General features: G+C 37.4%; 1 protein-coding gene across 6 annotated transcripts; it reads right to left on the minus strand.

The window, feature by feature from the left end:
• Positions 1–2,650: 2,650 nt before the first annotated feature.
• si:dkey-171c9.3 lies at positions 2,651–12,681 on the minus strand. Of its 6 annotated transcripts, none has more exons than XM_046852816.1 (5): positions 12,570–12,681; positions 9,254–9,290; positions 7,590–7,673; positions 5,129–6,798; positions 2,651–3,653 (listed from the first exon to the last, which is right to left on the minus strand). In XM_046852816.1, exons 3-4 carry the CDS (start codon positions 7,671–7,673, stop codon positions 5,350–5,352), a joined length of 1,533 nt encoding a protein of 510 aa, XP_046708772.1. In that variant the 5' UTR covers positions 9,254–9,290; positions 12,570–12,681; the 3' UTR covers positions 2,651–3,653; positions 5,129–5,349. The 6 variants fall into 6 exon arrangements, with proteins under 6 accessions (XP_046708772.1, XP_046708771.1, XP_046708775.1 ...); XM_046852815.1 differs by having other exon boundaries at positions 9,254–9,402; XM_046852819.1 differs by lacking the exon at positions 9,254–9,290.
• Between the last annotated feature and the right edge of the window lie 296 nt (positions 12,682–12,977).

The following is a 12,977-nucleotide window of genomic DNA, read 5'->3' on the forward strand; positions in this document are numbered from 1 at the left end:
AGCTTTATGTTGTTAAATGTAGCATCAGGGTTCTGGGGGAACATTGTCTCATTTTACGGTGTACTGCGTCACCTATATATGGTTGAAATGACAATAAAAGCTTCTTGACTTGACTTGAAACCTGGAATTGTCCCATAAACACATTTATATTATAGCTTTGTCAAATGTTAGCTAATAAATATTTAAGTTGTATAGCTATCAGCAAGACACCATCTCATAGTGCCTTCAGAGTGCCTTAATGATTAAGTGTACAATCAAACATAAAGGTTTTCTGCAGCTGTTCTGAGATCATTTGAGAACCAGCCATCAGTGGTCAGTGTGCACTCTTGGAATCAATGTTTGGTTCCCCCACAAAATAGTCTACATTCTTCCATCGCATTATCTGGACGTCACTGTTTCCGTAACAAATTTGACAACTGGACATGGCTATGACAACTGGCTATGTGAAATAAAATAAAAAACTTCCAATAGCAGGAAGCTCCAGATTGGCCTAAGTAAAGCTATGATTACAACATTGGCCTACATTAGTACATTACAGTATAGGAGCCTATACCGAAGAATAGCACACACACAAAATACAAAAGAAAATCAGATTTGAACTTAAAATTGCTTTCTGTTGGTTACTCAAGTTTTTTCCCCGATTTGTCAAAGCTGGCCATCCAACACCAGGAAATGTTGAAGCCATTAAGATTTTTTTCAACTTTTTTAAATCTTAAATTCATTCTCTGTTTGAATCCTGTAACTTATTTATTGATTGTATTGTCATTTATTCATTTAATCAGTGACTAATATATCCTTTTCAGGGTTGCACCAGATACCATTGTGGGACACAAAGCAGAAACACACTGAGGATGAAAATGGAACCACGTGGCCTACCATAATTTAATAACTTTGCCGGCAAATTGTTCTGTCATTTATGATACAGTTCATATTGGAATTTGGATAACGTTGCATATTGTCTCATTTTTCTGTTTTTATTATAATGAATACTGATGCTGATATGCTGATGTTGCATGTGAAAGGAACATAAAATGCTGTTGGTATTGGCACCAGTAACGGTATTGTCTTGCAGTAAATACCCTGCCAGAAAAAAACAACTTAGGCTAGAATGAGTTTACTGATGGTTGAGCTAGTTAATGCTAGATGCTGCTTTTCTGGTCCTAGTTTGGCTGATCAATAATGACTAGTCGAAGGGAAAACAACAACAACAGCAACAAAGTGTTAGACATCCATGAACTGCGTAATGCATTCTAGCTTGAAGCATGCATCTAGCATGGCCAGCATATTTAAAAGCAAATTTTGTTAACAAGTTTATTTGGGATGGTTGTGTTCTTCCAACCAACAAGTATTATGCTGCTCGTGTTAGTAACTGAGAATGTCTTTTTTTTTTTTTTATTAGGTTCTTCCCAGTCATATGGCTCCTGAGCTCTAGTAAAAACGATCTGTTGCCTTTTGAAGTTGGCATCACCAAAGACTATGTTTGAGGTAACACACTTTAATAATACAGCAAAATGTGGTTTGGGACATAGCCTTTGTCTTAAACGGATGGAAATGGGAGACAGATGTTTGGTCAAACGGGACAACAGAGAGCTCACTGGTTAACGTGTGTGGCATCTGAGCTGCCAGATTAGTCGAACTGTTTCCAGTCCATAACCTTCCAAGTGAATGAAAGACCATAAAAAACACCAAAAGTCCAAATTATATCTACAAGTTCAAAAGAATCCCTCCCAGGCATTTTTTCTCTGATTAAAAATCACCTACACGGGTGGTAAAACCATCTCTGGCAACCGTCCATGTTAGTGTCTGTTCCTCAGACTATAAATCTAACCGTGTTTTTGTGTCTGTGTTCATTCTATTGTAAAAGATTCTGCAGATCATTTCCAAATAGGAAACAACTCACAAAAATGTCTTTCTCACTAACAAATACATTTTATTTCATTTGTTAATACTTATTTGTAGTTGTGGACTTTTACCCCATTACCTGTATGATTGATAAATGATCATATTATATTATGATATGGCAACTTTCCATCAGATGTAACACACACAAATGTTTCGTAAGTGAATGTGTATTTACAGCCGTCTGTGAGGCCTGCTTTGGTGTAGAGAGCTCCTACGTAGATATTTTTGGCTCTCGGTGGAGAAAAATAAATCTGTGTGATATAGCTCCCAGGAAAAGTGGGGATCGGAGCTGGGAGATTTTCCAGGCTCCAGTCATTCAGTCAGCCTCATACATCTTAGCTCTTTTGTAATCACCCTGTCCTTCTTCCCTCATCTCCCTTCACAGTCTCGTTCCAGTCCTTCTTGCTTGCTCTCCTGCTCCTTTTACTCTTTTTGTGGCAGTGGAAATCCCTAAGAAACTGAAATAAACACTTCTCCAGATGCAGTAACAGGCGTGGACCCGTTGTGTCTTCTCTGAAGCGCAGCTGCAGTGTCAGCAGCCCGTGTGTGTATGTGTGTGTTTGTATGGTTGTGTTACACTCAAGCAGTGGTCGCCAAAAGTGGGAGCGAGTGGGAGGCGAGAGTTCACTAAAGCACATTCCTGCCATGTTAGGTATCTCTGCTCTGGGAGTATTAATGGAATGCTGTAAAAGTCTGCTTTTACAGGCTCCAAACAGCCATTTGAATCACAAAGGGGAACGCCATGGCGTCATACTACACACTTCAGTGTTGCATTTTTATTGTTCTCCATAACAATACAATATATTTAGAACATCACTGATGCATTAAATGATATTTGCTAATTCAATACTGATAGACAAAGTTTACAACTGGACACTGAGATAAGCTCAGTGTTACCTTGTCATGGGTGGGATTCGCATTTGGAGCTGGGCAGATATGTCAGGGTGAACATCTTAATGTGCTAATATGAGATGGATTAAAACTAAGCAGCCATCTGGGTTTTATTATTTCATCCTTGAGCTGATGTCCAGCCTTTATTAACATAATGTCATGGTTACGTAGGCGAGCACAATTTCAGCAGATGTTCATAACACTGTTGGCCTTGACTCTTGTTTCCTCCCAGCTGAGTGTCCAGCTGGATGTTGCGCTACGTTGATGAACATCTTTCTGGATCAGCCGGGTGTTGTAATGCAGTTTGGGTCATATTCATGCTCTCCCCTGCAGACTGCTCCTATTGAGCGTTGTCCATAGAGTGATGTCCTATCACGATCATCAGCTAATGATGTCAACTTTAAATATTGTTGCAGATTTAGGTATAAAATTAAAAACACATTTTTTTTAAATCTTAAAAAGTCTTACTTCAGGAATTAGTACGGTGTTAGATTTGTACCAAATTGAACCACAATTTTTTTTTAGACCAGCTAGCTTTTTTCCTAGTTCGATACATTTCAGTTCCTAATCATTTCCATGCTCCCATATGTAGATTTCACATTACACTGTCAATCATAATAATCCATAATAACAGAGAATCTTTTCTTCAAATTCGCTGTTCAACCCTAATTGATTCAAGCTTTACTCCAGAGTCATACTGCTCATGACTGTGTGAGCAACAGATGCCCCAGGAGAGAGGTGGAAATCTCAGAGTGCCCTCTACTGGCAGTCTGCAGGTCTTCACAGTATTGAAGGAGCGATGTCATCAGATGGCCCACGGTCCAGCCGTGAAATTGAGCTTGCAGAGAGACGCTGCAGAGCTGAAGTGCAACAAACACATCATTAACATATGTATGAAAAAAACACGTATACTGATATTTACAATTTATACAATTTAAACAACTGTATAATTTAATCTCTATAATTAAATCTATTTTTCTGATAGAAATAAAATTTGCATGTAACATGCACTGTTGAATCCTTACATCTGATTTGGGTGCGAAAAAGACAGTAATGCAAAAAAAAAAAAAAAAAAAAAAAAAAACACAAAAACAACAACAGTAAGGCAAAAAGGACATTAATGCAAAATGCAAAAAGAACAGTAATGCAAAAAGAACAGTATTGCATAAAGAACAGTAATGCAAAAATGACAGTAATGCAAAAAAGAACAGTAATGCAAAAAGGGACAGTAATGCAAAAAGGACAGTAATGCAAAAAGGACAGTAATGTAAAAGGGACAGTAATGCAAAAAGGACAGTAATGCATAAAGGACAGTAATACAAAAATGACAGTAATGTAAAAGGGACAGTAATGCAAAAAGAACAGTAATGCAAAAAGGGACAGTAATGCAAAAAGGACAGTAATGCAAAAAAGAACAGTAATGCAGGCTGCAATTTAATTACAGGTTTGTATTAATGTGCTTGTTTTTATAGTTACAACCTGTTCAATTGGACTATGGCAGATGCGCCACAAAAGACTAGTATTAATGGGAGAAAAAAAAACTCAAAATATAATAATTAATATGGTGAAACTTTCTGAGAAGAGACAATTATTTACCATTCTTGCAAAAAGTTTATAGTGTAACATTTACAGCTAAAGAAGCAAATTAATGTTTTCCACCAACCGAACGTCTTAAGGATGGAGGATTTGCATTTGATTAACTTCAAGAGAAGCTGAGGGACCAAATGTTTCTAGCTGTTATACTGCGAAAGTGAAAAACTTGTTGTCAGACTTGAAATGTAATTGAAATTTTCTATTAAAAATCTATGATGTGTCTTCTTTAATAAATAATAAAGTCTAAATGTCACCAAGTTGTTAATGTATTAAAGGAATAGACCTCCTAGGGATGTGCTGTTATATGAAAATAAAATAGAAATAGAAATTTTTTGAAGCAGCTTCATGTTGGGTTGCATCAAACCACCTGGTCACTGATTATTTTCTTGTAGCAGCACACTGCCAAGACTTTTATTCCTTATTCAATAAAGATGTATTTTTGTTATAGATATAACCTGTACTATCATTCCTTCAGAAGTAATATAGTATAATTATATCCAGTGTATTACACTCTATACAGTACTATTTTTTTTTAGTGATTTATTTGGTTCTTCACTTGCAATGTTTTTATTAGAATGCTCTCTGAAAGGAGAACCTTCTATTGCATGCAGAACCTTCCAGACCAAAAGTCTTTATATTTAACCTTTAAAAGAATTCTGTAAAGAAATGCAATATCAAACGTCACAACTTGTATTACAGTGGATTGCAGCCTGTGTATAATTATTACCCCAATATTTCATACCTGTTGCTGAATGTGCTTGTCAGTTTGGTCAATCTGTAACACTGAAGTTCCCATTCGAGATGCTGCCACCCAGAGCAGGACACACTGTATCTCCTGTGTATCCCGGCACAGTGTTTCAGATATAAAGGCCCTGATGACAGTTTGCGATGCTGCTGAGGTTTTCAAGCTATCTGAATGAATGGAACTTTGTTTGCATCTTAGATGATAGCTTGAAGCTTCTCTCATGGAGCTCTTGAGCACTTCATGCACAATGTTCTCAGCAAAAAATGCTCTACAGCCTCAGTTCTGGAGTCAAGTGTCATAGACTCTGATTTCCCAGTAGAGCACCCATTGGTTTTGGTGATGTGCCAGTCTGTGTTTAAAGATTGATCTTTCCCTTGTTCCCATGCCATTAGATCTGATGCTGGATCAGATATCTGTTTGCTTGTGGCATGTTGTAATGAACCACATCCCAGTTCAGAGAATGCCTGGATGAGTGTTTTAGTGACTAATTTGCCAGCCATGTCTCCCAGAGCCTCCACAGGAGGAAGATTTATGATTGAATCTGATGATAAGGAATCATTCATAGATTTGGATGTGTTTTCAAAATGAGATGGGATTTCTTGGCTTGTTCGCTCCTCTTTCTTGCTCTTGACTATAGATGTCATAATGATCTTCTCTGCCAGTTGGTCAGCCAGGACCTGCATGTCTCTGATGGGCGTTTCTATATTTCTATTGCTGTCTGCTTGGGCTGCAGTGATGCATTGGATTATATCTGCTGAGAGTTGTGCCGCATAGTCTGAAATCTCACTCTGAAACCTAATTTTGTTTTCTGTGCCATTCCCTTCTTCCCCAGGCAGAGAGCACGCTAGTGAGAGTGAACGCATCAGCCGAACCATAAACTCAGTTTTGTATTCGGTGCTGTCAGTAATTTTGTCTTCCAGGTGAGATTGTTGGTCTTTAGGGGTAGGTGGTGGGGTTGAGGGTAGGAACTCCATAGCAAGTCCACCTTTTAGCTTCCTGGTGAAGCTTGCACGGCTTTTTATCATCTCTGGAAGTAACGGTGTGCTTGGAGGAGCATCAGGGTAGTCCAGTGAGACCTGCTGGGACATATCATCCAGAGTGGTAGGATTTGTGATAGATCTTCTGTGATAAATATGATCTATTTCCATCGCAGGTCCTTCTTGGTCACAGTGATGCATTGAATGATGGTAATGGTATGATGCAGACTCACTGTGTATTTCGGTATTCATTTCCAAATCAGCTAGATCGTCAGATGTCCCACCAGAAGGGCAACCATGTTTAGCTAGATCTTCCAATGCACTGCAATAAATCTCAGCTGCTAGCCTGTTAGCTAGTTTTATCGGAACACTCACTGTCCACCTGCTCATCTCACTCTGAGCGGTGTTACATATTTGATCAACATCTTTAGTGAACTGAGTCTCTTGTTTCCCCACAGCTGCATGCAGAATGTCTCTGGATAACATCTCAGCAAAATGGTGAACAACGTCTCTCTGAACTGGGTTGGGTCCAAAGGCATTCTGATCCATGTAGGTCATCTTCACATCGGAACTCCCGCATCGTAATTCACGGAAGGCATTACTGAAAGCCTCCAATGTCAGCAGGAGAGAGGATGGATTATGGTAAGGGTGAGGATATGACTGGGTGTTAATCACCACTTCCATGGCATCCTAGAAAGTACAATAATTTTATTCAGACAAGGTTGTTTTTAAAGGGGCACCTTCAGCAACTGCTGATAATATATTAAATCTAGGGTCATTCATGGTCCACAGTTAAACTGATGCAAAATATTTTGGTTAGAACATTTTTATATGATACAACTGACTTTTATAATAGACTTTAAATTCTAAAATAAATATATCCTCAGAAAGAAGCAACATATAATACACATATGCAAGTTTTGTGTGTGACATTTTCGGCACCCTTAAAATAATGAAGTAATTAGGACTTAATGTACGTCAGATGAATTTCCAACAGACTGAACTTTTAATGTTTAGAATAAAATAATAATTCATTACAAGAAAAAGGATTGACAGAGGTCAACCTGACTATCATACCCATCTGTGCTCTTAAAGGCCTTTTCAAAACCGCAGGATTTAACATGGACTTGGTCCTTATTTAATGCTATAACAGATTTTTGAGTATGGACACAAGAGCACAAATAAGGTTGAGTACTGGTGTCACCTAAAATGGTGTGTGTAGACTTCCAGTTCCAGTAGGGTTAAGATCTGGGCTTTTCACACCAATCTTAAAAACAGTGTCTTCATTTGGGCACAGGGACACTGTCATGTCACTGTCAGGTTTGAGCCTCTCAGTTCCAGTGAATTGAAATTTTAAATCTAAAGCATACTGAGACAATCTATACGACTGTGGGCGTGATGATCGGGTGTCCATATACTTCTGTCCATATACTGTATGTTCTGTGCATTCTATAATACTTATTACTTGAATTTTATGTTACCTGAACATTAGATGAACAAACATTTGTGCCAGTGATCAGCTGACAAAGTTTCACTCTACTGCACAACCAATCTTCCGTCATCATCTATCAAAAGAATCAAGAAATATGAAAATAATTTAGAGCAACAGAACAACAAACATTCAGAAATCATTTTAAACTGCGTATTGCAATACACATACAAATGATCCTCCAGCAAAACATGAATAACATTCTGACTTTGTACTTTATCACAGACCTCCTCTATCACATTTACCACACAAACACACCACCATGAAAGCTGTCTCTGATATCTGAGCCTCGTGTATTTGCGATATGTCTTGCTGTGAAGATGTTATCAGAGAAAAGAGTGCGAGAGCAAAAGACTCTTGCTCTTCTTTGCTTTAAAGCTTGCCCTGTTTTTGCTTACTTTCACTATAACCATAACCTTTAAAACCTGAAAAAACAAAACGAAAACCGAGCATGGTTTGTGTAAACAAGAAACTTACAGCTTAACTCGGAACCACAACTGATCGCAGGATAAATATGGTTCCAGGAAGTCGACCATGTGACTGGCAGGAAAGAAACTAGGTTTTGGTGGTGATTGCTAATCTGAAATCGTCTATCGAGGTTGTGAGAGGGGCCATGTTCTCTTTAAAAGAATTCACAGATAAAGTATACTGTAAGAGATTTTTAATATATCGCATTTTATATGGGATTATGACCAGACAAAGGAACGGCGTACCAACTGATTACTGGGAAACTAGGACGTGGAGGTGACTCTTAGGTTTAATGCACTAATTCGAATAAGCACTGATCAGAATGATAATAGAAATCCTTGTAATAAGAAGAGCAGAATTGGCTGCATGACCTTGATTTGCAGTTCTGAATGAGAAACTGACATTTTATTTTCTCCTGGTGCACCCTCAGCGAGACCTCATGCAGGATTTTATGTGAAACAAATTGCATTTTTGAGGTCTGGCAGGGGTTGCTTTGTGTACAGAAAATGCAAGGTGGCATAATCTGGGCTTGTAGAAATAATTGTGTGCTGATTTATTTGGTAACGGCACAAGAAATTATTAAAGAATGTCAGCTGAACTACTGATTATGTGACTATGCTCATACCATATTCTATATATAGTATAATAACAACATTAAACACAACAACAAATTATATACATCAGGGTTGCTTTAATGCTGTTTTAGATCATTTTTATGAAGCAGAACACATTTTATTCACCCTTTAAGAATTAGAGTAGTAAAATCATGAAAAACAGATTTGTTCAGGACATAAGAAGGTTTTTTATATCAGTAAGGCGATATTGTAGCGACAGCTTGAAGGATTTCGTAATAAAGATTCTAAGATTCAGAGATTAGTTATTTTAATGGCTCTGGAAAATGGCAAGAGGTGGTCCAAGTGTAAAAGTCCAGATCATTTAAAATGCCACAAATCGTCTTTGAAAGCAGAACGTCGTATCAAATCCAATCACACGACGGTGTTATTCTGTGTCTCCGGATGGTTTGACATTACAACATTTCACGTGCACTTTTTTCATTTAATAATATAAGGGAACCAAGTATAGTTTGCTGAGGCTTTGAGATTTTTAAATGTTAACTATTAAAATATCAAAGAAACCATATAAGCCAATATTATAAGAGGAGTAATGAAGATAATAAAATCATCCTACCTTCAAACAGGAAAGTTAAAAGGTGGGCTTGATGTTGCTGTGAGACCAAGCAGAAGTGAAAACTGGGTTACAGTTGCTTTCCTCAGCCTACATTTACTTCCTGTGTGTGCATGTGTTAGATGCAAATGTATTTGACTGTACTGTGTATTCTTATGTGGATAGACAGAGACAGGAAATGAGATATTTATAGAAACATTCATAAGGTCAACATTCTCCCAATTGAGAGTAATAATAAAAATGTATATTTAAAGAGATGTTTTTGTGTTTGTGGGTAGGATAAACAGAGAATAATTTGTAAGAGTTGGTAAAATAGTGAAAATAAACTAATAAAATTGGCAGGAAATGTACTATGTTGCTTAATCTCAAAATCAGTTGAACAGAGCACTCCAGAATTAGATACTGTGGTATAATAATAAAATATAGTGAGCATGTAACAGTATGTGGAAGAATCATATAAAACCTGTAAACATTGTTGTATTACACTGTAGTTAGTGTATTATTCAAAATCATATTCACTATAACATTACTGAAGAAGTTTTAGCTCTCCAAACTGTTGTTCTTTTCCTCATGTAGAGGAAAACAACCAACACGGTGTGTCTGGCCAGGTTTTTGATGTGGAAGCAAGAATGATGTAGCATTTTTAAAACCTTCTTCTTAAACAGTTGAATTTTTATAGAGTCATGTGTGTAGAGCAAATTCACTGTTTAAAACAACTCTACTAATCTTTTATGCTTTTCACCACAACTGTTGCATCTGCAAAGCCAGCAGCATTTTGGACGACCCCTCTCACCCCACTCTGCAATAGCTTCTTCCCTGAGGCAGTCACGCTACACAACACACTGCTGCCTTCTGACGCTCCCGACACCTGGACTAGTCAAACCATTTCCAACACAAACACTCTTCGATGCACATCTGCACTTTAAAATGCTGCTATGGGCCACTTTTATATGTTTGCACTTCTCCCACACTGCCATGTTTCTGCACTTAATCTACTCCTGTATGCTGTGCTGCTGTATTATGTGTTGCACTACGGTCTTAGGCAACCAACATTGATGATTGACAATAAAAAAAACACTTGACTTTGACTTGATGTCCATAAGTGAATATTTTCCTTACAAAGCTGGAAAACACACCAAAAAAAGCTTTTCTGAAGTGTCAGAGTTTTGTGAGTGTGGCTCCTCTGGGTTCTCTGGTTTTCTTCCATTTTTCAAAAACATGTTGTTAGATGAATTGGCTCTGCTGAATCCCCTAGGTGTAGAGGAGTTCATGTGAATATGTGTGTGTGAACTGTGTACTGGCATAATAAATTAAATGTACTGTGTACTATACGACTAGTTTCATTTATATCTGGATATACCACAGTATATAATTATACAACGTTTCCTGTGGAAATGGACATAAAACACTAAATAATCCATATTACAAGCGCTATGGATTCTTTAGCATTTTCATGCATGTGAAAATCAAATCTTATTTTTAGTACAGAGTGAGTAGCCACAGTGAAACTGCGCTTTTTTTATAACGCTGCCATTATTGTGCATGATTTCAAGTTAAAAAATGCACCCAAAGTTACTGTTCTTAAGTAGATTTTTCTGGTATCAGTATTTTTTCTACTCTCTGTGCGCTTTCAAACCATCAACTTATTTCTTGTCATTGCGCTGCTTTTTCAACCTACCACTCGTGTATAATTTCCTGGCTATCAGGCACCACAGACGTAGGCTAGCCTACAAAGCTAAGAACGAGCAAAGCAGAAGGCAACAAGTAATATGGCTGATGTGGATGAGACAGAGGGAGTCAGCGATGTAAACATGACTGAGAAGACAGAGACATTCCTGATCATCTGATCATCATCTGTTCTCTGCTTGTGTTCTATATGGTGGATGTTCAGCCTATGTATTCAGATAACAACATTTTTTATGATTTTGTATTAATATATTAATATGATGTAAGGTCCAGTTACCAGCATGACACTAAAACAGGCAGTAGTAATGACTACTGTACTGATAAACTTACGTACATGTCAGAACCCACTCAACTTTAACTTTATGAAAAAGTGTAGTCAGTACTTCAACTTTTATTAGAGTCTTTTCAAATATGAGTAACTGTACTTCTGCTTGAGTGAATGACGTGTACTTTTGCCATCTCTGATATTGATATATATATATATATATATATATATATATATATATATATATATATATATATATATATATATATATATATATATATATATATATATATATATATATCGAATCCCTGTTTATCTCTGTGGTTACGTTCCAAAACCGTCAGCCATATTTTACTGTTGGTATGAAGATCTTTTTCTGAAATGCGGTGTTAGTTTTACACCAGATGTAACGGAACACACACCTTTCAAAAAGTTTCCTTTTTCATTTTCTGTTCCATGTTTTTGCCATTTGTGAATAATAGCTCTCACTGTGGTTTGCTGGGTTTCTTGTTTGCGAACAGGTGTGGCAGTAATCAGGCCTGGGTGTGGCTTGAGAAATTGAACTCAGGTTTTAACAGAGGGCAAACACTTTTTCACACAGGGCCATGCAGTTTTGGATTTTGTTTTCCCTCAATAATACAAATCTTCATTTAAAAATAAAATGGCATGTGTTTTCTCGTGTTATCTTTTACTGATATTTAAATTAGTTTGATTATTAAAATGTGACAAACATGCAAAACAATAAGTAATCTGCAAACCATTTTCACAACACTGTATATATATATATATATATATATATATATATATATATATATATATATATATATATATATATATATGATAAGACAGAGACATTCCTGATCACCTGATCCCTCCCAGGATATATATAAACACCAACCAGGCATAACTTTATGTTCAACAATCAGGGTTGCCCCTCTTTTGCTGCCAAAACAGAAAACAGTCCTGACCCATCAAGCATTAACAGCATTTATTTCTTCAACAATATGAGTTACAGGAGCTCGTCAGTTGGATCAGACGCGCCTTCACTCCCCACGTGTATAAATGAGCCTCGGTTGCCCATGACCCTGTCACTGGTTCACCACTGTTCCTTCCTTGGACCACTTTTGATAGACACTGACCGGGAACAGACCACAAGAGCTGCAGTTTTGGAGATGCTCTGACCCAGTCGTCTAGCCATCATAAATTGACCCTTATAAAACTCACTCAAATCGCTTTATCGCAAATTACGCTTGCCCATTTTTCCTGCTTCTAACACACCATCTTTGAGGACAAAATGTTTACTTACTTAATATATCCCACCCACTAACAGGTGCCATGATAAAGAGATAATCAGTGTTACTTACTTACCAGTTATAATATGTTATAATGTCATAATGTTATGCCTGGTCGATGTATATCTGCAGGGAGTGTGTTCTTAATCCGTTTATTGCTTTGCCACAAATCCGATGTCTTTGTCTGTTGTGGCATTATAATTTCCCTTAACTGGAACTAGACCAGTCAAACCTGTTTCATCATGACAACGCCTCTGTGCACTAAAAATATTTCAGAAAGACATGATTTGGTAATTTCAAATGCAAGAACACTTATGGGTGAACTGAAATGCTGTGTGGCAGGACTTCTCACCCAACATCCGCTCCTGACCTCACTAATGCTCTTGTGGTTGAATGATCGCAAACCCCACAGTCACACAACAATGGGGCTTATTATAACAGCACAGGTGTCCACATACTTTTGACCATAATGTTTAGTGTTAGG

This window comes from Silurus meridionalis, chromosome 6, assembly GCF_014805685.1.
Source record: "Silurus meridionalis isolate SWU-2019-XX chromosome 6, ASM1480568v1, whole genome shotgun sequence".
NCBI lineage: Eukaryota > Metazoa > Chordata > Actinopteri > Siluriformes > Siluridae > Silurus > Silurus meridionalis.